At 31.8% G+C, this 26,311-nt stretch overlaps 2 protein-coding genes across 2 annotated transcripts; one reads left to right on the forward strand and one right to left on the reverse strand.

Moving 5' to 3' along the window:
* Positions 1-6,161: 6,161 nt before the first annotated feature.
* Positions 6,162-9,851, forward strand: LOC122280619. The gene is made up of 5 exons (XM_043091590.1): positions 6,162-6,612; positions 6,694-6,827; positions 8,605-8,752; positions 8,833-8,939; positions 9,324-9,851. The coding sequence occupies exons 1-5, from the start codon at positions 6,312-6,314 to the stop codon at positions 9,363-9,365; spliced, it is 732 nt and encodes a 243-aa protein (XP_042947524.1). The 5' UTR covers positions 6,162-6,311; the 3' UTR covers positions 9,366-9,851.
* Positions 9,852-17,920: 8,069 nt separating this feature from the next.
* On the reverse strand, positions 17,921-20,177 carry LOC122281809 (homeobox-leucine zipper protein HAT5-like). The gene is made up of 3 exons (XM_043093611.1): positions 19,557-20,177; positions 18,708-19,102; positions 17,921-18,613 (listed from the first exon to the last, which is right to left on the reverse strand). Exons 1-3 carry the CDS (start codon positions 19,699-19,701, stop codon positions 18,167-18,169), a joined length of 987 nt encoding a protein of 328 aa, XP_042949545.1. The 5' UTR covers positions 19,702-20,177; the 3' UTR covers positions 17,921-18,166.
* Positions 20,178-26,311: the final 6,134 nt, after the last annotated feature.

Consider the following 26,311-nt stretch of genomic DNA (forward strand, 5'->3'; position numbering starts at 1 on the left):
GATTTAGATATTAACCAACCACTACAATAAGGTTTCATGATGCCGAAGAGGAGAAATACAAATACATAGATAACATTGAAGTTCGAAAAACTTTCATACTTCTTATGCTCGTGGACATTTAGGCCATCTGGAAAAAATTCAAAAGGGAATGAAATTCTAATTTATGATGAAATAATTAACAAGAGCTACAAGTTGCATTTTTCATACCTTGGAGAGAATACATGCAGCAATGACGAACAATTTAAAGCTTCAGTGTTGAAAACACCATTTCTTCCGAATCTCGACATCGACTCAAGAAAAACCAATTAATTCAAGTCAAGAAATCTTGTTTGCCGATTAACGCCCATGCACTACTACAGTGCACCATCCCTATTAATTGTCACACCAAATGACTTAAAGGAAAACACTGTACAGCCTAACCACTCCACAAAAAAACAGTTGCAATTAGAGATGAGTAAATCAATTAACTTGAATACTGATAGCAAGATCACAAAGAAAGCAGCGCCAATTACTCCACAGCAAAGTTTCACATTAAGAAAACATGCGGCGTTAAAACAATTCACCCCTTGGAAAGCTCAATGGCGGAAAATGTATATGGCAATAAAAGAGTACGAGGCACAAAGTAAAAGAAAGGGACCCGCAGCAAACTCAAGTTCTCACAGCCCACGAAGATGAGTCCATCCTTTCTCCCAACCCATCTAATCTATTGGGGCCGTTTGAATTTGGTGAAAATAGAAACTTAACCCAGGCCTTCACAAATAAGTACTCTACCATTGGGCCCAATTAAACATTTTGTTTTGAGCCAACAAGCCTCGTCACCGTTCACTCCAAGCCAACAAACCAAACCCCATCTAAAGAGCCCAAAACTCTACAGAAAATCCACCCCCAGCTTGAAAATCCAAGAATTAGACATGCCACCCACAAACCACCAGACCATCCATACCTAAACCCAAGCCAACAAATCAAACCCACCCAAGAACCACAGGAACCGAATGCTGACTTTCACTCTCCTAAATCACAAAAGTCAATCACCTTCAGTGTCAACTTCAACCCACCTTCGTTCACACTTCCCCCCACCCATCTCTGTGAAACCAGCCCGTCAGGAAGTAAGTGACTTACGCAATTATCAAGAATGTATGCCAAACTCTACGAACCCCAAGTAATGAATAGTGACCACAATTAAGTTGTCCCCCTATGCCACCCCAATCACTTAGATTCTAACACTGTGCCAATTTTAATAGGATCCCAACTGAGCTGATGCATAGTGACCAACCAGTGAAGATGAAAGAAAGCCACACTTAGAGACATTTAATGGGATTGAGCCTACAAAAAAAGAGACCTCATGAGCACATCCCACAAGGAAAATCCCAACCACTGAAAAAATATCAAAAGAACCGCCAGTAAAGATAGAAGAGTAGATTAATAGCTAAGTAAAGGACAATGACCAAATAATGGAAGAATCATCTTTGGCTAAAACTCTATTAGATATGCAGGCCAACAAGTATGGAAAAGAGAAAGCAAAAGAAAAGATATGAATGACACTATACACAAGAAAGAACTCATCCACTCCCAAAAAGGCCAAACAAGCTGAGGAGGTCGATTACAAAGTGTCCCCCATTGGAATGAGGATAGTTATATGGAATTGCAGAGGTCTAGCCCGACCCAATGCATTTTGAAATTTAAGGGAAAATATTAGGCAATATAATCCGAATGTAGTTTTTCTATCGGAAACTTTAGTGCCAGAAAACCATACTTTACCTATTATACATAGCTTATGTTTCTATCATTTTGTGCACTTTTCAGTTTCATGTAAAAAGGGGGGCCTACTACTTATATGGGGACCAGGTGTAGATATTGAACCAGTTAATGTGAATATGAATATTATTTTTGCTTTGGTTTACTTAGACCCGCCTCATCAGCCATGGTTAATTACTTTTGTATATGCACTTGCACATTGAAATCAAAAAGCAAACTCTTGGAACCACTTGGACTCAGTGCATCAATCCTTTAAAGGACCATGGATATGTATAAGCAAGTTTAATGATATTACCAATCGCAGTGAGAAACATAAAGGACGTCCAACCTCCAACAATCTAGGCAACGGAATAAAAGAATTAATGAGCAGACATGGACTCATTGATATAGGATTCACAGGACCACAATTCACTTGGTCCAATAATAAACATGGGTCTACTTTAATCAGAGAGAGATTGGATAGAGTGATAATCAACCAAGAATGGAGACTTATTTTCCCTGATGCCGTGCTACAACACCTGACTTCTTCAGCCTCGGACCATCACCCACTCTTGCTACACACAGCTACTAATATTCATAAATCTTCTTCTTTCAAATTTGAAACTTTTTGAGTTTGTGAATCTCTCAGCCAGAACATCATTAGAGAAGCTTGGAATAGTAGCTACCTGGGCAATCCGGCCTATATTCTGTTCAAGAAAATCAGAGCAACAAATGATGCACTCAAGCTTTGGAATCAAACCAACTTTGGAAGAATTCAAAATAATATCCAAAGGTTAGAAAATGAATTGCTGGAAATCTAAAGTAATCATGTTGACAAATATAACAAGAGTGAGAGAAACAAGTACAGCAAAATCTTCAGCAACAAAGAGAAAATGAAGAGATATTGTGGAAGCAGAAATCAAAAATATCTTGACTCACCTCAACAAATCTCAACACAAGATTCTACCATCTCTCAACAACAATACGAAGGCAAAGAAATTTCATAGATTCAATTAAATGAAGTCCAGATAATTGGTCTATAGACCCCAATATTATTGAATCATCTTTCATATATCATTTTAGATCCCTTTACTCCACCTTAAATCCCAACTTTTTGAATAGTTTAAACAATATGTTTAAAAGGCAAATAACTGATCAAGAAAATCAAATGCTGCAAGCAGTACTAAAGGAAGATGAAATATTAGGGGCACTACGACAAATTTCAAGTCATGCACGTAATTCTTACTGTTTGGAGTTTGTTGGGACAGCATGATGAATACAGCTTGATATTTGTTTGGAAAATTGGGCAAAATAAGTGAGAAGTACTTCACAAAGTCATTGCAGGCACAGGCACAGGCACATGCACAACCTTGCTATTTGGTCCTAAGTTCCAACTCCATTCCCATCAACTTCAATTTGATAATCCTGAATTTTGTAAATTATTGGGAGGTTTTGACAGTAAGTTGAGATGAAAATTAAGAATTAATAAAATATTATTTTTTTAATATTATTTTTATTTAAAAATTTAGAAAAGTTAAATTATTTATTATATTTTATTTGAGAATTTGAAAAATTATAATAATCAGATCATAGAGATGAGTTGTGATGATTTTGATATCCATACCTCTCTTAAAAGGCCTATAAATAGTATTTTTTTTAGATTTTTTTTTAAATACAGATTTTCTTTATACCCTCAATACAAGAAACGGAATGCATTTCTTCATCCGTTCTTTAATCTTTTACATTTTAAATAATTTCATATATCAAATTACTTAATAAAAATTTAACTACTTCATTTCAATCTAAACTGATAAAATTCTAAATAGAAAATTGCTACGTATATAGTGTTTAAAAATAAATTGACATGAGTTCATGAGTTCATGTATTTCGTTAAATTATTTTACAATAAAATAATTTTATAATTTTACTATCACATCAAAGTATGTCATTTTCCAACCTGAGAATGCTGATGCAGGGGATCCAAGTATGAATCCGAGGCCTAGGAGGCTCAGCTGATAGATATGATATTAAAAACAGTAGACTACTTTGAAAAAGTAGACTACCACAAACCTAACTGGAAGAGATAAAGATTTGGGTGAAGAGATTTATCCCTCAGATAAGTGAGGAGACTTATCTCTCGGTTGGGCGATGAGAAGTGGCTCTTTTTAACGTGCAAATTGTGAGGCCCTTGTAGACACCAAAGTCAGTTATTTTTATTTCTGAATTATTACTTTTAATTAATTCTTCCATTTTTTGTCATTTTTCTTTTATGGTAATGTTTATTTTTAGTAATGATTTTATTCCAGATTCTTAGGCTAGATTTTAGCCATAATTATCTTATTCCGTATTTTATTGTTTGACTTTAATTATAATTTTATCATTTTTGGTTAGTTAGTTAAGCCCGACTTGTAGACTTCAAAATGAGATCTTTGATTTTATGATTATCTTAAAACTTAATCTGAGAATTTATTTCAAAGGTTCTTTCTATTTGTGATTTTTCTCAATTTCAATTTCTAACTTCTGTTGTTTAGCTAACCGTCATCATAATCTTTAATTCTGATCCAGCGTCATGAAATCCTTCAATAAGGTTTGTCTCCTACCATGCAAGGACAACATTCATGCTCCTTTGTCGGATGAGTGAGTGAAGTTATTCTTCTGCAATGATCTTAAAATGGTACATAACCACAATTTTTTCTTATCTAATTAAGGAATACGATCCTATTGATCTAGTAGACAACTCAAAATTGTCATGATCTTGAGCATTCACGTTAGGATACCTATAAAATTTCCTATAATATAACTAAAAATGACATTTCCTAAAATTTTTCTTATCTTTAAAAAACTTTTTATATTTCATTTCCTATACTTTTCTATTCTATTAAAATATATTTCTCTATTCTTTTTTTATTACTTTTTTCTCAAACTTCTATTTACAAACTTAACTACTCAATATTTTTTCTTATACTTTGAACTATTATTGTAGTAAATATTTTAAACAAAATTTTAAATTATTTTTTTGTGGGTATGATAATATTTTTAAGAATTTTGGTACATACAAGCAAAGTCGAGTACTAATTTACGTATCAGTACTGATTCATTCATATTCAAAATTTAAATTAACTCTGTTTTCAATAAAATCTATTTTTTGACTAATCACATTAGATTGATGTACATATTAGTACATAATTGTACTTGTAACTAGATTTTTCCATATGAATATTATAGAAAGTGTAGATTATTGGAAGTATATGAATATGATAGAAAGTATAGATGATTAGAATAATATTATTAGTTTCCGTTTAATACTTTATTCACTTCTGCTGCAACTCTTTACACACGTAGAGTCAACTTAAGGGTAAGGCTACTTAAGCCATTGCCTAAGGCTCCACCCAATCCAAGGCCCCCAAAACTTAAAGAGAAGATGTTTTTTATTTTAATTATTTTAGAAAAAAATTTAAAAACTTTAAATTGATAAAAAATAATTTAGGGATGAACAATAGTTTTTCAACTATTTCTCTATATTTGAGGAACTACTATATATACTTTAAACATTTTCTCTAAAATGAAAATTTGAATGTTGAGATGATTTTGATAAAATCTCTAAAAAGTTTCTCAAATTATAGAAAAAATTATGAGTATGCCGGTTGGGAATGCTACCATGTTGTATTAATGCTTTATCTAAGTTATATGTGCGAAAGTCCTTAAATGTACTCTTTGGTAATATCGATGAGAGAATCTAAGAACTTGGATATTATTATTATTTTTTTCTCTTTGAACACTGTAACGTGAGTTGCCATGATGATCAGATATTTGTTAACTTATTGGAGCTTTTCTCCTCATATATATCTTTGATCACAATAACATTATTATTTTTATCATATAAAATAAAATAAGGATACGTATAATTATGAAGTGTGTAAATATTATATAATCGTTTTGAAAAAAAGTAAAGTTTATTATTAAAAATTTAATTTTTTTATATAAATTTTATATTTATTTATTTTTTTAAATATGATTGTGCAATACTTACATAATCACGATTACAAATATCATTCCTATTTAGAAGCATCGGTATTCTTTATAAAAAAAATTAAATAAATACGAGATTTATATGAAAAATAATTTTTTTAATAATAAATTTTTTTTACAAAAAAATTATATGAGATTTATGTATCTTAAAATTATATATAATTTTATTTATTTTATAATAAAAATAATTTTATAATTTTACTATCGCATCAAAATATTTCATTCATAAATTTATTTTTATATGATTTGTTTAGCAGTAATTTCTTTTATTTATTAAAATATCTCTTTTTAAATCCTAATCTAATCCGCATAAAGGCGCATATGAGGACGTTCGCTTTCTCCGATGACCTTTGGACCACCCCAAAAGACAACCTTAGAAATCCAGCCATGGTTTCCAAGTAGCATCATCGGTCACCACTCTCTCTGCACGTGTATTTATTTGAGTCTTTTTTCACCATGAGATTGGATGATATCCACGAGGAACAAGTGGAAGGGAGAGAGGGAAGAGAGATAGACAGACATACAGGAAAGAGTGAGGGATTTAAGAAATGGGCATGCAACTACGAGCCTGCTCTTCTCCTATTCATCAAAATATCTCATTTTCCCCTGCAAATCCTTTGTTAATCCACAGCCATTTCGTCCAAAACAAAGGAATTGTCTTAGAAAGGCATTTTGGTGTCAATCCCACTAGCAGCAGAAGCATAAGCGGCATAGGAGGAAGAAGAACGAGAAGAAGAGTAAATGGAATCGTGGCGTCAACTAACGTGGCTGCACCATTCTGGGATGATTGGAAACCCCAGAAGCGCCCTGCAGCTCCTTCCCTCAGCGACATCCTCTGGCCTTCTGCAGGTTTTGAGATTTGCTAGATTTAGATACAGATACTTCCCAATGACTTAGAATGTGCTTAATTGTTCAAGTTTCTTCCTGTAGGGGCGTTCGCTGCAATGGCAATATTGGGCAAGATGGATCAGTTTTTGGCCCCAAGAGGCATTTCAATGACAATTGCACCTTTGGGGGCTGTTTCTGCTGTTCTCTTTGCCGCTCCCTCCTCTCCAGCTGCCCGGGTAGACTCTCTCTCTCTCTCTCTCTGTGGCTTGAATCGAAAGCGCTGACCTCTGTGGCTTAATGGCTCGGTCTCAGTCCTTTATTTTGGATATTAGAGTTGGGCCTTCATGGGCCTTTCTCTGACACGTGTAGACAACATTGTTTGCAACGAATACTTTCTATGGCTTTATTTTGGGTCTACTGTGACACAATTATGCATTTAAATATTGAATTGAGTTGAATTGTGATTTGTGATTAAAATTAAAAATTGAAATAAATATTATTAAAATATTATTTTTTAATATTATTATTATTTTGAAATTTGAAAAAATTGAATTATTTATTATATTTTATGTTGAAATTTGATAAAACTGTAATAATTAGATGAAATGAATTGAGAGTGGGTAAGAAACCAAACTGGTCGAGATCTCACTCATGAACATGCACATTGGGTTTGCTTGTTTAGACTCTTTCACCTCCCTGGAAAACTTGCTACTAGTTGATGGTACGAAACTATTGAGTAATAAGCTTTAAACTTATTAAGATTTCAGAACGAGATCTCTTCGTCAATTATGACACCTTCATATACCATGTTAGTCTGGTAACTTTGACACCCCATAGATGAAGAGAAAAAATATAATAAAGTAGATGAAATCTTTTAGCTGTTCTTTTTCATTTCGATTTTGTGTATTTTTCGTTTAATTCCAAGTCATATTTATGGTTTTTTTTTTTTTTTGTCTTCGATCAATCCTTTTTCTTATCATATCTTCTCTGCATCATCCTCGTATCTTGCAACACACTCGTATCTTTTAATGTGCCCATATCCGTCAATAGCTTTGTTTCTTTTCTAACAGTCATATCAAATAAACTCATTTATTTTGTCCTAGCGTTTGTATTTATCCATACTTTGTATTCCATCACATTCTCATACCTTTTCTTTTTCTTTTTCCCACCACTTTTTTCTGTCATTAGAAAAATCATAGAAGGTTTTTCCTTCCCTTGTAGAGATCCTAGCCATGTTTGGATTTATTAATTGAGAGAATCCTTTTACTGAATCGATGCATTTCTGCATGATCTACACCGAATCATTCTTATGTGGTGGCATTTGACAAGTCCTTCAACATTCAAAATTTAATTTTTGGCACGTGGAGATAACATGAAGTTTATTCAATGGACTGAAACTTACTTTGAATACCATATTTTTGCGTGGAGGCTATATTCATCCCTTTGCTTTCAATCCCATGGTGATTTCTTTAAAAATCTATTTGTGTAGAAAATTTAAATTTCATCATGTATTGAAAGCCCAGATTTCAATGGCTTCATCAATATTGAAACTCCCATGTAGCACAAGAAATTGATGTGCCAAATGGCAATGGGAAGGAAGTGAATGCATGTTGTTAGTTTAGGATTTTGGCATGGTTTAAGAAGGTGTTTGCCGTTTGGTCCAGATTCTCAGGCCAGAGAGTAGGCCTTGGATAGAGAGTTTGTTTGTTACATGATTCAAAGCTTTTTACAACAGAGACAAGTTTGGTACTTCGTCAAAGATCTCTATTCCCCCAATTGAAAGATACTGTACAAATATCTTTTGAATAAAGAAAATCATATGTTGATTTCATGGTCAAATCTTGAAGATTGAGACCCGAGGGATTGATTGGTTTATTACAATGAAAACCACTGGATATAATAATTCCTTTGGTGGAACTTTCGTGTCATTGGCTGCTTTATACTTTCATCACTTGAGTTCATTTCACTGCAAGGACTTGCATTAAGAAGTATCTTGCTGTTGTAATGTTACAGAAGTACAATATGTTCATCGCTCAAATTGGTTGCGCTGCCATTGGTGTTCTGGCATTCTCTATATTTGGGCCAGGTTGGTTTGCTAGGAGCATTGCCCTGGCCACTTCCATAGCCTTCATGATCTACACGGGTGCCAGTCATCCACCAGGTAATGCCCTAAAGCAGCTTTAACTTGTCCTCTTTGTTGTTGCTTGCTTCCTAAGATGCAAATTTTACCATAAAATGCAGCTGCAAGCTTGCCTATTCTGTTCATTGATGGAGCTAAGTTGCACCACTTGAACTTTTGGTATGCTTTGTTCCCTGGCGCTGCTGGATGCATCCTCCTCTGTTTGATTGTAAGATCTTATACTTCCTCCTTCACAAGCTACTTTTAATGACCAAGGGGTCTTGACCAAAAAGAAACAAATATCCCAATGAAGAATGAACTAATGGATGCCAATTAAATTTGTCTCAACCGATTTAACATATGATTTCCTGCATCAGCTAATGGTTAAATAATCTGAAGAAGACTCATTAGTAGGTCTCAAGTATTGGAAATGTTAACTGACTTTGTCGAAAACTGAGTTGTAAGTTCAAATGCTTTCAAGGTTTCAGTGTCAATAGAGGTCATTCTTCCTTCAAGATGCCCAAGACTTAATGTCTTGGCAAAACCCTGTGAAAATCATGTATTCTTTACTAACATGTGATGTTTTCTTATCTGTTCTGTTCTATTGCTACAGCAAGAGATGGTGTTTTACTTGAAGGATAACTTCAAATTTTGATCTGTAAACAATTTCATTATCTGAATGTAAGTGTATGCTACGAAGACCCACACAGATCACCTTCTGCAAAGGTAGTGATAGATCGAGTAAGTAATCCTAATCACTCCGCACCAAGCATATTTGTCCAGATTCTTCTCCCAAATAATGGCTGCTTCTAAAGAGGAAAATGAAAAGCTTTGGCAGGCACCAATCTACACAGCATCATGTTACATGATTGTATAGAAGCTACACAAACTTTGTCATTAACAAGTTTGAGATTAAGATCACTGGGGATTTAAGTCCATGAGAATCCTACGACAAACACCCTTCAACCCATCTCTTGTGAATTTTTGTGTATGCATATCAATATTGTCTCGGAATCTTTTTAATGTGAGATGCTGCTTGGATTCCCTGCCATTGACACCTCTATGAGTTATCATACATCAGGGCTTGTTAGATGATTTAAGGTAATCGTTAAAGCACTATGAAGAATCTTGGAAATTTGCTTATTCTTTTAGCTCTGCCTTTCTTTGTTCACTATTAGCGGGTGATTGTTTAGCCACAACTTCGATCTCTAGTAACGTGGGAATAGGATGACTTGGAAAAAAAAAAACAAACTAGAATAATGCTGCGAGAATATTTTTGCTGCAAAGTTAAGCTGTCCAAGACTGATATTTAAAGTTATTTAGCCCAAAATGATAAAATACCTGATATGCATTTGTGGGCCAACATAAAAAGAATGCCATTCACATGTGATACCATGAATATGAGCAAACATTCTCTTAAGTTTTATATATGCTGATAACAAATAGATGAAGATCATTTCATTTGTGTGTGTGACACCAACGTCCTCTTCTCTTCTTGTCTCAATATTGTTCTTAAGTTTTCATGTCATTTGGAGATTTTCACCTATACCCTCTCTAAACTGGATCATCCAATTCGCGAAAAGTGTTAGATCCAATATTTGCTATCTGTCATGTGAGCGTTTCATACAATATGAATCTCTAACTGAACGTTTAATATTATGTCTATCTCTCTTCTATCTTGGGTAAAGAGTTGAATTCGGTAACTTCCTTACCAAAACCAATCAATCTTGCCATGTTTTTGTAATAAAAGGAAAAGTGTCGTAAAGTGTACAAGCGTTGTATAATCGTTTTAAAAAAAGCGTTGTATAATTGTTTTTAAAAAAAAAAAAAAGATCGATTATAATAATAATAATAATTTTCTTTTCATGTGAATGTCGTATTTATTCATATTTTTCAAAATAATTATGCAATGCTTAGATACTCATAACTGTAAGTACAATTTCCTGTAAAATAAAAATGTTTCAGCATATATCCAAATAACAATAGTTGGGGGTGCATCGTCCAAACTGAACATAGATTACACCTATCTCTCACTTAGGCATGCAACTTACGATTTTACAAAAGGAATTTCAGGAGGTTGGAATATTCATGGCTCAGGAAACTGCCGATACGGTGGTTGAAGTTTGTGCTCATTCGTAATTTCCCACTCAATACTTAGATTCATGTTTAGCATATTTAGACTAGTATTGGGATGAGACAATATCTTTAGCTTAATCTTAAGAAATGCTTGTCTCTATTTAGTATTTTGTATAGTTTTTATCTGGACTCTAAGACTATGTTTAGATGTCAAGATCATTTCATTTTATTTTAAATCAATTATTGATAGGACTCGCTATATTTTCAACTTCTCGTAAAAGGTTAAATTCATACTATTTACAAATTAATTCAGATAATTTGAAATCATCTCAACATCTAAACGGAGCCTAAGACTTAAAGTGGAAGATCAATATGTAATAAACAATGAAGCGGGTTTTACAATACTATTATTATTATTAACGTAAATTTCTTATCCAACATTAAATGTATTAGACTCTCTTGATGTGTATATCTTTTTACCACTAGGGGCCTTTGAAATTGATTATAAACTTTAGGAAATTTTGAGCCATCTTTTTTAGCATCTCTTGATTAGCTACGTGCCAAGTGACTAGTGAGTATTAACTTTATATAATCAAAATAACAACAATTACACCATGGACTTTACACTCTAATCAAAAATAAATAAATAAAGATATATAGTGGTTACGTAACCACCCCATGCGGGGATTTTCCTTATTTTGAAGTGCTCTCGTCGCAAGCGAAATGGTCCCATGTTACATGGTCGGACCACCACCGCTTTGAACTATTAATAATTATTTTTAATTTTTAATTTAAAAGCAAATTATTAAAAATAATCTAGCGTGCCTCAATTTTTCTTTTTAGAAATAGAGAATATAAAAAGAAACACCAATATTGAGAAACATTAAGCTCGGTTTGGATTCGGAGCAGCTTTTAATCTATCTCATCTAATTTTATTTTATTATTATAACTTTTACAAATTCTTACACAAAATATAATAAATAATTCAATTTTTTTAAATCTCAAAATAATAATAATATTCTAATAATATTTTATTCAACTTTCATCTCATCTCAACTCAACTCATTATCCAAACCTAACCTAATCGTTTTGTTGTTGCCCACCAAATTCGAAAGATAGAACATGGAGAAGACAGATCAAGGCCACAACTTTTCGGCCTCATTTGTATTGTAAGATGATCTCATCTTATTTCATCTTATCTCAACATCCAAACACCACAAACATAAATAATTTTTAGTTTCAAATATTTTATCTAATCATTACTTAACTATTACAACTTTTATAAACTTACAAACAAAACACAAAAACAATTCAACTTTTTTAAATTCAAAAACAAAAATTATATTAAAAACTTATATTCTAATAATATTAAAAACAAGAATTTTATTACGTACAAGCGAATTTGAATACTATCTACGTATCAATATTGCTGCCTTTATATTCAAAATTTAAATTGGTACAATTTTTATTAAAATCTAACTTTATGACTAGTTACATTAGATGAGTGCGCATATTGGTATGCAGAATCGCTTACAACCAGATTTTCTTAAAAATAATTCAACTTTTTCAAATCCAAAAATAAAAATTATATCAAAAACTTATATTCTAATAATATTTTAATTTTTTTTTCTCTCTCATTTTTTAAAATTTAAAAAATATCTTAACATAAACTATTTTAGTACTATTTTCAAATAATCAAATTTCATCTGGCTATCCGTATCAGCTAGGTCTTAGAGACTTTCATGTTTAACCATGCACATCTGATCAATTGTGTAGCTTCTCATATATTTTGGTCAAAGGTTTAATTATATAAGTTGATATGGGGATCAAGAACAGCTAGCTTGGGAAAAAGAGAGATAGCACGTCAATCTGGAGAGTGATTACATACAACACTCACACGTAAAACAATTAAGTAAATAATCCCATCCAATTAAGTTAAAGAATTAATTAGATGGTGATGATGAATTATATATTAATTTTTATTATTACGTGATAAGACGTGCTACTGATTAATTCCCAACTCAGTAGTAGTCATGGAGGAGGATTAATCAAAGGTCGCTTCTTGCTGCATGCTTACACATACAACTTGCTCACATTGCTTTCTCGGAGTCAACTACTGATCACAGATTCACAGTGATGATCAGTTTAATTGTTGGTGGTGACAACAAGTTTTCAAACTTTTAGTGGATTTTTGGACTTCAGATCATCAGATCCACTAAAGATATGATCTCTCTCTATCTCTATATATATATATATATATATAGAGAGAGAGAGAGAGATGTGGGGGAGTTGTCATTTAGGTACCTGTTCATCAAATCTGTCAAAAAATGGTGTCACCAAAGGCTTTTTTTTTTTTTTTTTTTTTAATAAGATAAATTTGCTGTTCTATTAACTTTTTGAATATATAGAACACGGTAATTAATATCATTTTGTAAAATCAATGAAATTCAATTTTAATGCAATGACATGATTGCATTATATAATTGCAAAATAAATTATAAAATAATTATTATCTAAGGTTGAAAATACATATCTATATCTTTTCAAGATATAATTTATTTTTTTAAATATATTTAATTTCTGTTATGTCTTTTGTTTTAGAAAAAAAAAAAAAAAAAAAAACAATCTCTACTCTGTCTTAAACAAAATATAGGATTTGTTAACTCTATCTTGGATAGAGTTGTGCTATCTCTCAAATAGTGGTCTGTAAAGATTTGTAGCATGAATTAGACCATATCAATCACAGTTATGTATTGGGAAGCTATTAATATTGTAGTTAGTTTGTAATGTATATTTCAGATCAAAATTGTAATGTCCATTATTAATTAATACAATATTTTTTTTCATCAAAAATAAAATAAAATAATTATAAAAAAGTTCTAATTGGTATATCATTATCTTTTTTCTATATCTAAAATAAGAATTTTCATGATTCTATTTAGTTTTGATTCTCATTATACATGTCTCTCTTTCAATATATCCAAATTATTATGATGAATCATTCAAATTAATTAATATGGTCTAATACTCACGACTTGACGCGATACAATTAGATTGAGCGAACACAAATTGTCATCCCATTGAGACAATATTTGCCTCACCATCAACAAGAATAATATATGATGAAGATTTGATCCAATGGTACCATAAGAATTTCTAGCTATTGACGCCACAATTTATGAATCATTACCTTTCTTGAAGATTATTCTCTCAAGAATATATTATCGTTGGAGACCAACAAAAGAACGTGAAAAAAGTTACCCTTCAATCCACCAAAACTGTTAACTTTTTTGTTCACGGAGAGGAGTAGCCTTCTCGAGAAAATAGCAATCATTTCTACCCTACAATATTATTCACAATGTTTGTTTTTCTTTTCAATTCTTTTGTTCACATCAATTCCACCATTAGATTTTAATATTTATAATTGTAGAATATATAAAGATCACGTAATAATTTTTTTAAAAAAATAAATATAAAATTTAAATAAAAAATAATTAATTTTTTAATAATAAATTTCATTATTTTTTAAAATAATTACGTAATTGTATATTTTTAAAAGTGAGTTTAATAGTTTTTTTAATTTATTACAATTAAAGAAATAGAAGCATGTAAATTGCACATTATTTAATTTTATTCGTAAATAAATGTGAAACTTAATAGTAAATAGGAAGATGATAAGCGTACTATCATATTACCATCTATTTATTAATGTAGTGTATTTGAAAATTTTCCTTTTTTATTTTTTTTAAGTATTTTTCTAACATATTTGATCATTAAAAAAATAAATATTTATATAATTTTACTAATAATTATTTTTTTAACTATTAAATAAAAATTAAAAATTAAAAAAAAATAGAATAGTAAAAAGTGATAAGAAGCCATCATTATTTTAACAAATATTATGAAATTCCAAGAAAATTGCCGGAATCTTTTTACTTGTTTAGTCGTTACCCCACCCGGTTAAATCAAGTCGACGTAGCATGACAGGGAGGGAGGTGAAAACGAGAGCTGACAGCCACTTGTAAGTGGACCTACCGAGAGCAACCCACCACGTGTGACATCGGATCGATCTTTTAAATGGACAGATCCGTGCTGTCACCGTCATCCAGGCGACACTGGGTCCCACCCATTATATATATATTTTTTTTTTCTTATCTCTTGTCTGTGTATCTTCTCCCTCGAAACAGAACAAAAAACATTTTTTATTTTTATTTTTCATCACACTAAAAATATAACTGTGTAATGGGACCCATCAATTTTGACCCGATCACCGGCCAATGAGGTGTCGGATGTACTGCCACGTAGCTGTTAACGTCCACGTCCCATGGGGCCAGCACAAGTTTCTAGATTCCGTTTGTTGGGTGGAGGCTGTCTTTGACAGCGATGCTTGTTGGTTTGACGATGAGTCCCGTTCGATCGATCGTGGCCGTACACGTTCCGAACATCCGTTAAAACCCCATCCTAGCGGATTTTTAATGTCGGCAGGAGATTCATGAAGAGACGTACGGGACACCTCGCTATTTTCGAATGGTTACAATCTAATTTCTATCTTAAAAAAAGTATTTAATTTGATATTAGAATATAATTTTTCTCCAAATTATTCCTTCAATGTATCTATAAAAAAAATAAATATTTATTAAAATTGTACCAAAACTATAAATATTTCTTATAGTAAGCAGTCTTATATCATAAATAATTTTTTTATATTTATTTTATTTTAATAGATATGTGATATTCTTTTTAGAATTTTTATGTTTGACCTTCAAATTATAAATTAAATAATTTACATATTTAAAAATTAAAATTCAGATCTTTAATTTTTTTTATCTAAATTGAAAAAAAATTATATAGAGAATCAGAGATTGACGGATAAAATGAATTTTAAAACCTTTATTAATGTTTATGGAAGTTTTCGAAACAACATGAAATGGTTAAAAGAAATTAGACATATTTATCTACTTTTTAAGGTCTGTTTCAATATAAGTAATGTTTTATTTCATATTATTATTATAATTTTTTTAAATTTTTATATAAAATATAATAAATAATTTAAATTTTTTAAATTTTAAAATAATAATAATATTAAAAAATAATATTTTATTCAAATTTTACATTATCTAAACTATAACTAAATCTCTCATTATCAAGATGAGAAAAAATATTGATGGTTGAGCCGTCCTTTTCATTTTGTCAGATTTCTGTTTCTTAAAAATTTAAGCAAAGCATGGTGGGTTTTTTTTTTATATTATGTTTGACAAAGATGTTCGGCAATGGATGTTATAGAACTGGTCTTAACTCAAGCAAGAGCAAACAGTCTTGACTGCAAAAAAATCAACAATAAAAACTCCTTTTTAAATTGAAAATATTCTTTTGATTTTCAATTTTATACAACAATTTAATATCAGCGATACTAGATCACCAACTCCTCCCATTTTTAGTAATTTTCTTTTAAGGATTTAATATGGTGTAGACTTTATATAAAAATAAGTAAAAATTATATATACAGTTATTTTTTTAATATAAAATAATTATTTTATCTAAATATATTAATTGAGTGCGTAGATAATATGTAAGAGTGACTGCAAATAATAGAATTAAAAAAATAAATATGTAAATATTTTTTTTCCAAATAATCATTCATTATTTCTAAAAATAATAAATAAAAAGTAAAAAAAGAAAAAAAAAATGAATCATTTGATAATTAAGTTGTAAATAATAGTAGTGATATGATAACTTACATGGGCTATATGTAAATTGATGCTAAGAAGAAAGTAATGGGAAAAGGAAGGTCACAATCAGCATTCACTATCGGTATGATGGGATTGCATTGCAACATCTCATACTTCTGTTGAAGGGGACCCTTATGCAACTATGTTGATTGTTTTTGGCGATGTAGGAATTTTCCAACCAAGTTTAGGCCACCACGAAACCACTCCTATGCATTGCTTCCCCGCTACTACTTAAAAACTAAAAGCAACAGATGCTGACATTTTGTTACAATTCTGAACCTTTACTGTACATTTTGCGGTATGAAAGTCTCACAATATTTATTTATATTTATACAAAGTTTTTTAGAATATTAGATATTACATAAATACAGTTAATTGAGATGATCTGATCATGAATTGATTTATAAATAATAATATTTTATAGAAAAAGTAGGAAAAATGTTAAATTATTTATTATATTTTATATAAAGATTTGAGAAAATTATAATAATGAAATGAAAATTTTAAATTTGAGATGAAAATTTTGTATGGCTGTTTGGCCACACATCTTGAGGCCAAACAGTACCTTATATTTGAGATGAAAAAGTGATCTTGCCTAGTCATCTTGAGGCCGATACCACGACAAGAAAGCGCAATAGCAATTGATGCTTTGGAAATTTCCACAAGAAATTAGAAAAGTAGGGAAAATATGAAAGTCAACTCTTTTGTACATTTCAGAGCTGTTTACACCTGCAGATCGGATGCTGCTACTCATTGTTTTGAAGACGATTTAAAAGAAAAAATGCAGGTTGGCAGACTCCAACACAGCTCTGCGCATGTTCTCTTCAGCAGAAAAATTGGATCAAATTACTTATGAACTGTAGTTCATAGCACATGATAATAAACAATAGTACAATACCCTAAAATTTTCATTCAATGATTCTGCAATTCAAGGTATCTGCATCTCCTTCTTCACCAAAACATTCCGAAACTCTCACTTTTAAGGCATTCCAAACCACACACAAGAGGAGGATTAAAAAAGGGTATTCCATTCCATACATGTCCCATTTCTATTTTTCCTCCAAATTATCAAATCTTGAACTCCAATTGAGCCAAAACTTTAGAGGAGACTATTCTCGATCAACCTTCTCATATTTGCTTAGTCACGCTGCATACTGCACTCTGATCCTACTTCAATCGCACTTTACTGACATTACGTTTCCAGTAATCTATTAGATGAACTCTAACATGTTAAAATGAGAAATTATAGTTCATATATAATGTTATGTTATGACACGAAGATAGGTATATGGCATTTTCGCTACCATTATTTCACTAGCAGAATGTCAATGAGACCAACTTAGGCCCCATGTTTAACCTCTCTTTCCACCCACAAAATTTCAGAAAATAAAGGTAATACAGAGCATTGTACGAGAGAAAGGGTTATTTAATTACATTCCCAACTAAAACAGAGTTCCATTGAATACTAAGAACCCTAACAACAACAACACAAGGGGGCAAAAAGACCAACATTTTTCTAGGTGCAGCCCAGACCCAACCCACCACCATAGCTGGCTCGTGGTATAAATTGTTCTGGATTTATTGCATATATCTACCACCACATCGTGATGATCTAAAGCAAAACAGAGGAAATTCATATGCCACAGATAACTCAGTAAGACCAGGACCAGAATGCATGATCTTCAACAGGGAATCCAAAATTACATGAACTTTCAGACGGGTCGGAGTAATCAACATCCTCCAGCTTTGGAAAGATGAATGGAGGCAGTAGGCTCTTGCTCATGAAATTGTCCTCCTCATCTTGAGACAGATCCGACTGATCAGGTTCGAAAGCATGGGAAGAATCATCAGGCTCTAGCAGTGAAGAATGAACCCCATCAGTGTAATGGGGACTATCTGAATCAAATATATCACTTTTTGCCGAACTAATATCTTCCTGCTTACATGACACAATCGACACTTTGGATGCTTCAACCTCGCAAGCAGATTCAGAACCCTGCTTTTGCAGTGGTTCCTGGGATAGGTTATTTGCATCAGATAGTTCAAAACTTCCCCCCTCTTTCTCTCTCAGGAGCAGCTTATCTGTTAGAAGAACAACCTGCAGAAAATTCAAACTCGTTGATAAGCTTCAATCCAAAATCCCAGTATAATACAGAAGAAAGGGCAGTGAATTGTGGGGCAAAATGTTCTACCTCAGCTTTTAGTTCATTCTTCTCCTTGAGGAGATTGTCATATTCAGCCTTGAGGCTGTCATAGCTAGCTTGCAAAGCGTCGAAATCCTTCTCGAGCTGTTTGGTCTTCCACCGAGCTCGGCGGTTCTGAAACCAAATGGCAACCTGCCGAGGCTGCAAGCCAAGGTCCTTGGCAAGCTGGGATTTCCTTTCGGGTTCAAGTTTGTTATCCACCTCGAAGCTTTTCTCGAGAAACTGGACTTGGTCGGCGGTTAGCCGCCTCTTCTTCTCGGGTTGATGAAAATAGTCATCCAAGTCGTCGTCTCCATTATCTTCGTGGTCATACGAGCCGAAAAACGGCCTATTTGATCCGTTTCCTACACGAGCATCTTCAAAGCTCACCATCGATCTTGAACCTGAAACAGAACCACACCACACTTAATTTTCTTTTCAAAAAGAGAAAACACCATTTTTGACTGAGTCACCAGAACAAAATCTTGAATGGACAGCAAAGCTCTGTTACATTTTTCTTCACAGATACACACACATTGGATGTCCAATAATCTGGGTACTTGAGAATTTTCGTAAAACTCTCTTCTTACTTGTTCATCATTTTTTATCATCTAAATTTGGTTTGATTGCATGAATCTATAACAAAGAAAGTAAAATATAAACTACCCACACAAACGGTTTGGCAATAGGATCAGAGCCAATCTAATCCAGAGTATGGTATGCATACAAGGAAGGAAACTCTGGCTGATTTAGAGGTAGGTATAGCAAATTAATGAATACGAAACCACCCATAAGAGCATCTAATAGTATATATATAAAACGATAGAGAGATGGCAAGCAAAAAGAAAGAGAGAGTACCAAGGAAAGAAGGGGAAGACCCAGAAAGGAAAAGAGAATCAAGGGGCTGAGAAGCGCAAGAACCCTTTTGATTCTGAAATAAAACACTCAAAGGACTGGAACCACCACCACCACTACCACCGTTATAAACCCTTCCACCTGCCATAATATTTTTCTTGTAACACCTGATCAGTTTCTTTCTCAAGCCGCCATAACAGCTGGGTCAGGCTGATCAAAAGGCCCTTGTTTTCGAGCTAGGATCTAAGGCTTGTGGCGGAAGAAGCTGGTGATGATGATCTCGGTGATGTGTGAAGTATGGGAGCACCGGCTGCTCACACCCATCACTCAGAAGAAGAAAAAGATGGAGAATTTCGCCCACAGTGGGGAAGGAAGGGGGAGAACGAAGAACAGGCGAAGTGGTATTCGGTTGTTCGTATCAGAGCAAAGTGCCAAAGAGAGAGAGAGTTACTTTTCCCTGAAAGGAGACCCTGAAGAGAGGGTATAATAAGGGGTTCCAAGCGGAGGGTGGAAATGGTGAGACTCCCTAGTTACAATGATGCCCCTCCGATATAGGCTTATAGAATTTGCCTTTTGCCCTCATTTTCTTTCCTTATAAATTATTAGAATTTGGAAACTGGGGAGTTTCAACCATCTGAATAGATAGTTGTAACTATTGTTGCTCACTATTTATAGACTTTTGAATTTAAGTTCAGACATGACGTGACTTCACAGCAAGAAATAGATTGATATACCAATTGCCACCCATCTAGTTTACCCAAGATTTCCATATAAATAATCTACAAAACTAGGTTATTAAAGGGAAATTCCTAAAGTGCTAGTCGAAAACCGACCAAGGACAACAAGAAAAATACATTAATATCAGTAATGTTACATCACGACAAATTATACAGGATAAATTCTCTTCAAGATAACTGGTTTCAACTATCTTATATTATCTGAATGTTTTATGAACGTATACTTGACAAATCAATGATTCAATAGTAATAAGATTATATTTCGAGAAATATATAGTTAAAAGATAAAATATATGAGTGTTCATGTCAATTGTTCACTAATCTTATGGTGGCGCGCGGCTAGTCAATTACCCATTATTACTAGCATTTTATTTTCAATTTTTTCAAAGAGAATACTTCATCCTCAAACTTCATAGTACACCTCATGGGTACGCTAATGGAGCCACTCTATTTTTCTCAAGTGCATGTTACTTTCACCTAGAAAATCTGGTTGTTGTACTCAATGGTTGAATCAATGTATCCATATATAATTCATCATAGATCAATATAACTATCATAATGTCGTACATTATTTATATCATGTTTCCACTTTCATAGTTGCTACCATATTGTTAAAAAAATCCATGATTTTGATGTTTTACTCATGGAGAAAACTATTAGGATTTATAGACTTTTTTCATATAAAAAATATAAAATTTTATATATAATCACTTTCGTATATTTCTTACATATTTTATTTATGTGATTGAATGTGTTATTTTTTAATATAATATAATTAATAATTATATTAATAAAATATATAAAAAATACGTAAAAGTGACTGAATATATAAAGCAAAACTCAAAAATATATAACCACTTAAAATGCCAACCATTCACAAGTTACTTAAAAATATGGATCACGTCCCAAATTTATATGGTAAATTGCTGAGGCTCATACAAGGATAAATTTCGAAGGAGGGTATTTTGGTAAGTGAAAGAGGCTATGGGCGGATATGTAGATGACAACGAGGCAGAGAGATAGAGGGGGAAGAAAACAAGAGAATCGTGTCCAATCAGTCGCTTTCAGTGGCTCCATCTCCAGCAAATTTAAACTATTTTTAAGGCCCACTCAGGGGGTGACATATGGCTAATCCTCTCTCTGACTCCGTCACCACACCCCTTGGTCCACTCTCCCACTAACGTGCCTCCCCTTCCAACCCGTCGCGTCCCCATTGGGCCACGTCAATATGCCCGTGGACCCATCGCTGTCTAAGAGTGTCGAATAAAAATAGGATAATGCTTTATCCACATAAGGTGGCCACCGAATGTGGCCACCGATTGTACTTTTTAATTTTTTTAATATATATTTTTTAACTTAGTGATTAAGGAAGTGTTTTTAAATGATGTTGTAATTTTTATTTATTTTTAAAAAATATTTAAATATATTAAAAAAATACATATAAAAAATGAAAAAAAAAAAAAAAAATTGTTTTGCCTTTTCGGTGGCCACCTTCGGTGGCGTTTTTCTGTGGACGTAGCAGCGTCCATAAAAATATGCCCCTTCAATTTGTAAATGAAAGTATTATACATAAAATATATTGTATTGGGTCATTTCTTAAATTGAATTATTCAAATTAATTTGGGTCTTTTTTTTTTTATTAAGTAAATCTCACATGAATATATATATATTTAAAAGTTTTGCTACATACAAGTACAGTCACGCACTAATCTGTGTACCAATACTAATTTATTCATACTTAAAATTTAAACTAACACTGTTTTTAATAAAATCTACTTTTTGACCAATCACATCACATTGGTGCACAGATTAGTGCACAATTATGCTTGCAACTATATTTTTCCTATATTTAACGCTTGTATTTGCACATGGAAGATACGGATGAATTATATCGTTAATGTAGACGTTTTTCTTCTGTGTATTTTTAAATATTAAATAATTTATTTATAAGTCTATTCATCATTGACACACCAGATGTACCACTTATATGAAACTATATCACATTTGCTAGCATAAAATAATAATAGGCTTATTATCTTTTTACCATTCTTTTATCATCTTTAGAGTGCCAATTTAAACCGAGGGCTCATTTTATCATAAAAGTCTAAAATGAGAAAAGCTCATAAGAGAGGTCCTAAGCTGATTGAAGGGGCTAAAGGAGTCTAAAGTGCATCAAAATTATACATGCACCATGTCATCTTTTTACGAAAAGATAGAGACTTTATACAACTACGTGATCATTCTAGATATCGGGTGATGATCCACATCGATAAATTCTGAATGAGATAAGCATTGCGTATTAGCCTATATATACTAGGAAACCTTTGATATTAAGTGATCAAACTCTTTTTTGAGTTTTGAATTCTTTGGTTACACTTACTGACTTGAGTATCGGAGTTTTTCCAGGTAGATTACACCGAAGCCTTTTAACAGTACGTCGTTGAATGGATGCAAAGTGGAAGTGGGACACGTCCTTAACAACTCTTTTATTTTTTTTTATTTTATTTATTTAATAATTAAGGAAGTGACGATTAGTAAAATTGTAGATTTTTTTTCGAATAGAACTTGCAAAAGGATTAGTACTTCGATTTTAAAGTCTTATAAGAAGATTTTCATGAGCGTTAGAATGTACATTAAGTTATTAAATTTACATTTTTTTCATTTGCTTAAGCTTATTAGAGAAATTTTAATTTAACATAATATATATAAAATCTATTTTCAAGCTTATATTTTGACACATTAAGATACACCGGGGATGTGGAAGATGTGAAAACCTGCCACATTAAGATGCAATTTTCAATTTATATATATATATATATATATATATATGTAAACCCTTCAATAGGCCGTAGGGGTATATTGGCCAATTGGAAACGGATTGAAGAGTCTATACTAGTTGAAAAATGATATTTACAGTCATTGAGTGTATAAATATAATACAACTTTTTTTAAAAAAAAAAGTAAATATGTAATCCATATAAAAAACTATTACGTAATACTTACGCATTCAACGACTGTATATAATATTAATTATATTAATTTTGTGCACAAGTTTCTCTGATAGTGCTGTCTTATTGAATATGCACCTTTAATCGTAAATGGTTAGGTTCTATCACATAATTAGAGTAGAATTTGTGAATGTTTGAGCTTTTGATTTGAGTGGTGCTTGAAAATACAGCACTCAGAATACTTTCTTGGGTGTTTTATCTCCTTGGCAACTCCCAACAAGTTAAACGTGCATAATCAAAAGTTAAAAATAAGCCGAAAACAGCGACGGATGTTGTAACTTTTTGGCAGTGGTGGAGACACGCGGTCACCTGTATCGGTATCCGACTTAATTTTATGAGTTTTGCTATATATAAATATAGTCACATATTAATTTGTGTACTAATACTGATTTATTTATATTTAAAATTTAAATTAACATTATTTTTAATAAAATCTATTTTTTGACCAATCACATCACATTGGTACACAGATTAGTGCACAATTGTGCTTGTAATTATATTTTTCCTACACACATTATAAAAAAAATTAAATTTTTATGATTAATTTATTATAACTAAAAAATTATTTTTAACTAATTTTAACTGAAAATAATCATTTCGTTAAAATTAACTAGTCGTAAATAAGCAGTTTTCTTATAATGACATCATATATATAATTTATTATTATTTTTTTCTTAACCAAATCTGTTGTATGGAAGATGAGTCAAATTTTTTTTTTAGTTTAATAAGGATAAAAAATTAATTAATTAATTAATTATAATATATAATATATGGATGATAAATAAAATGAATCATTTGAAAATATTAATTGAGAAAGATAAATATATAAATCAAGTCATATAGTATTTATTAAATATTTATTACTGTTTGAAAAATCTATACAAACAACAATTATAGATTTTTCGAACAACAATAAATGTTGTGATATAGAAGGTGTCGTGCATATAGGAAAGAGAAACCTTTGGGAGATTATAAATAGTGCTACATGAAAGTTGAGATATAGGATTTAGGTCTCGTTTGGAATTTAGACTGAATTGATCATCTCAATTAGTCTAATTTTAAATTGAGTCTAACATTTAAACATCTAACTCTCAAATCATTAATTAACTCATCTCAACTCAAAACTTTTTCACGTGTAAGACCCACAACTTATTTTAATTCAATACCTCTTTATATGCCGAATCTATAACTTTTTTCAATTTAATATCTCTTTACATGTCAGACCAACAAAATTTTTTAATTTTCCATTAATACGTTTAAACCCATATTAACATCCAAATACATTTAAACTCATCTTAGGTGGACCCTAAAAAACTCACTCCATCTTTTCAACTCACTAATATTTATAAACAACTCAGTTCAACTCAATATCTAAACGAGATTTAGTTTTGGTAAGAATTCACATCTACAAATAGGAATCTTATGCTTTGTATTGAATTAATTCAAAAGCTGAATTCACCTAAACCTTTTGTCTTCCTCTCTTCCTTTCAACGTGTTTTCCATTTCATCATTCCATTAACACATTCAAGAACTTGAAGAATATCAAAACATTCAAAACATTAAACATAACATTATTATTTTTTAGAATAGTGGAAACTTTTAATTCCTCTATCACAGATTATGATTTATGTTGTTCTTGTTTGGTCTTACTTTTCGCCTGCACTCTCACTTCAAATAAGCAGCCATTTTCATGCCGATGGCTAATTTCCTTGTTAGAGAGGAAATTGAACCGACCAAACAATCTGTTGCGTGAGTAGTACCCTTTCACCCAACTTGGTTATACATAAAAACTTTATGGAAACTTAATAATCAAAGGACCACAACCAGCAAAAGGCACATGTTCCTGAGCCGTATTCAGTTAGTCTATTGGCTGGGATGGCACCTCAAAAATATCCCAACCGCCCATCCAAAACATTCATTGTCTACCCATTGTACTTCGAAAGTGACCATAAAGCTCAAGTGGGATTAGACCTTGCTCTTGTTTGGTTTGGTTTATCTAGGACTGAAATTACCTTTGGACGTCATTCAAACCTCAATGATTTACTGCATTTATCTGCTTGAGCGTGTCTACAGTACCGTTTCCTGGAATCATTATGAAAAGAGTCTTACGGAGTTCATATAGTATTTGAGTTTGTCCTCCCTAACACCATCCTCTTCGTTTAAATTGGCAGCTCATGGTCTGGTAGCATCCTCTTCATTTAACGTAATGCCCAAGTTATTTTGATCATTTTATTTGTATATGAAATGTTTTTTAGAAATTTAAGGTCCAAAGGATGATAATATTTATACAACAATTCCGCAATCAACTTAAATGAAATACCTCATTTTTCGCATCAAATAGATACTATTCATCCTAAGAAGCACGACAATTTGTATTTGGGAGTCATGTTTATGTCGTGTCAAATTATAGGCATTCGAATATATAGGTCAATTTGAACTTGACCTGTTAAGTTAAACGTGTCAAATTTTCAAACACTAACCTAATCTATTTAAATAATGGATTATGTCATATTATCCGTTTAATAATTAATTAGAAAAAGACCAACACGATACGTTTCATTTCAACTCATTTCAGATAAATTGATTAAACTAACACATATAACCCATTTGACCTACTAACAAAATTTAAAATTTATATGTATTAGTAACCATAATAATTATTGGGAAAACAAAAACAATAAGACTACCTACTAATAAAATATCGATACTTTTCAAATTTTAACCTATAATAAAACCAATATTACAAATTCATATAATAACAAATATGAGTATAAGTCCAGAATTATAATCCCAATAATAAAAACATAAATATATTGAGAAATACTAATATTATAACTGAATAATAATAAAATTATAATTTTAAATTAAAACTTAAATAGGTTATTGCAAATTGATTTTGGATTAAGTGAGCTGATTCATCATTAACCTATTTATTAGTTGTGTCTTAACGAGTCTACCTGTTTTAAACAGAATCCACTTATATCAAACCCATCTGCTAATTTCATATCATATC

This window comes from Carya illinoinensis, chromosome 11 (assembly GCF_018687715.1).
Source record: "Carya illinoinensis cultivar Pawnee chromosome 11, C.illinoinensisPawnee_v1, whole genome shotgun sequence".
In the NCBI taxonomy this organism is placed as follows: Eukaryota; Viridiplantae; Streptophyta; class Magnoliopsida; order Fagales; family Juglandaceae; genus Carya; species Carya illinoinensis.